Below are 2,058 nucleotides of genomic sequence, written 5' to 3' on the forward strand. Positions count from 1 at the left end.
CTTAAGATTTTTATTTATTTATTTATTTGGCAGAGAAAGAGAGAGAGAGAGAGAGTGCAAGCAGGGGGAACGGCCAGCGGAGGGAGAGGGAGAAACAGGCTCCCCGAGAAGCAGGGAGCCCGATGCAGGGCTCGATCCCAGGACCCTGGGATCATGACCTGAGCCGAAGGCAGTCGCCTCACAAACTGAGCCACCCAAGCGCCCCGTCATTCTTTTTATAGCTGTTACTTCAAAGTTTATACTAAGGCAATGGAAAACACATAAGATTCTTAATAAGCTGTTAAATGTATATATATATAATTTTTTATTTTTCTGAGAGTTTTCTGTTTTTATAGATTCATGTCTGTTCAACCTGATTCCAAAATCAGTAACTGCACCTTTCTCCTTACAGGTTTCCCTGGCCTTGAACAGGAATATCCTTGGCTCTCCATCCCTTTCTCCTGTATCTATGCTATGGTACTCTCAGGGAACTGCCTGGTGCTGCATGTAATCCGACAGAGCCGAGCCTGCACCAGCCCATGTTCTACTTCCTGGTCATGCTGGCTCTCACTGACCTGTGCATGGGGCTGTCCACAGTGCACACGGTGCTGGGCATCCTGTGGGGGCTCAGCCAGGAGATTGGTCTGGATGCCTGCATTGCTCAAACCTTTGTTCATGGTCTCTCATGCATGGAGTCTGGAGTCCTTCTTGCCATGGCCTTTGATAGCTTCACTGCAATCTGCAATCCTCTGAATACACATCTATCCTCACCAATACCAGAATCATCGACATTGGTGTGGCCATTTTAGGGAGGAGTTTCCTGTTCATCACTGCTCCCATTGTCCGCCTAAAATTCTTCGATTACTGCCATCCTCACATCCTCTCCCACTCTTTCTGCCTGCACCAGGACCTGCTTCGGCTCGCCTGCTCTGACGTCCGCTCCAACAGCTTCTATGCCCTGGCTCTGGTCATCTGCACACTGTTTTCGGATTCAGTGCTCATTCTTGTCTCATACATCTTGATCCTGCACTCAGTGTTGACTATTGCATCCCGGGAGGAGCGGTTCAAGTCCTTGCAGACCTGCGTCTCCCACATCTGTGCAGTTCTAGTTTTCTATATCCCAATCATTGGTCTGATTATGGCGCACCGTTTTGGAAAGCATCTCTCCCCCGTGGTCCACGTCCTCATGGGCAACATCTATATCCTTTTCCCACCCTTGATGAACCCCATCATCTACAGTGTCAAAACCCAACAAATACGTACCAGGATCCAGAGATGGTTCATTAAACCAAACTGAGTACTGGAGGTTAATGTGTTCTAAGGAAGAGAAGGTAGTGTTTGCAAGAGGAATGACATAACAATTTGAGGCAGAAATAATACATTTATATGTAATATTTAACAGATTAAAAGCATAGTTTAGAAAATAGTCATTTTCTTTTCTTTTTTTTTTTAAAAGATTTTATTTATTTGACAGAGAGAGCACAAGCAGAGGGAGAGAGAGGGAGAAGCAGGCTCCCTGCTGAGCAAGGAGCCTGATGTGGGACTCGATCCCAGGACCCCGGGATCATGACCTGGGCCGATGGCAGCCGCTTAACCAACTGAGCCACCCAGGCGTCCCGAAAATAGTCATTTTCTAATTTAGTTTTCCAAAGCTAGAGAAATAAGCAGAGAATGTGTTACTGATCTCATTTCCTAATTTTAAAATTCTGTATAGTGTTAGCTACAATGAGTTATGTTCCATAGTGTGTCAATGAGCACTAATTACAAGTTTACAGCACCATCCATGCTTTTTGAATTCTAATTCAGAGTGTGATTTTATTTTTTCATGTAACTGGTATATCTGTACATTTGCTATGTATGGAAAAAATATCCTTTACATTTTATTATCAGGTGTCACAAGTTGACTCTGTTAAGTTGTTGAGAAGGAAAATTTTACTCTGTCCTTCAGGGCTCTCCTAAACTGGTCTAAGAATTAAATTGACATGAGACAGATTAATAGAAGAAACAACAAAATTAACCACATGCACACAGAGGCCCAGTAGTAAAGTTCAGACCCAAAGAAATGACCAAGTCATGTTT

At 44.0% G+C, this 2,058-nt stretch overlaps 1 protein-coding gene across 1 annotated transcript; it reads left to right on the forward strand.

Annotated features, from left to right (window-relative positions):
• The first annotated feature begins 339 nt into the window (after positions 1-339).
• Positions 340-1,276, forward strand: LOC113913656 (olfactory receptor 51V1-like). Its single transcript, XM_027577908.1, is given in 3 exon segments — positions 340-490; positions 493-729; positions 732-1,276. Coding segments are annotated over 3 exon segments (933 nt in total).
• The last annotated feature ends 782 nt before the right edge of the window (positions 1,277-2,058 follow it).

Source organism: Zalophus californianus, chromosome 11, assembly GCF_009762305.2.
Source record: "Zalophus californianus isolate mZalCal1 chromosome 11, mZalCal1.pri.v2, whole genome shotgun sequence".
NCBI classification, from domain to species: Eukaryota; Metazoa; Chordata; class Mammalia; order Carnivora; family Otariidae; genus Zalophus; species Zalophus californianus.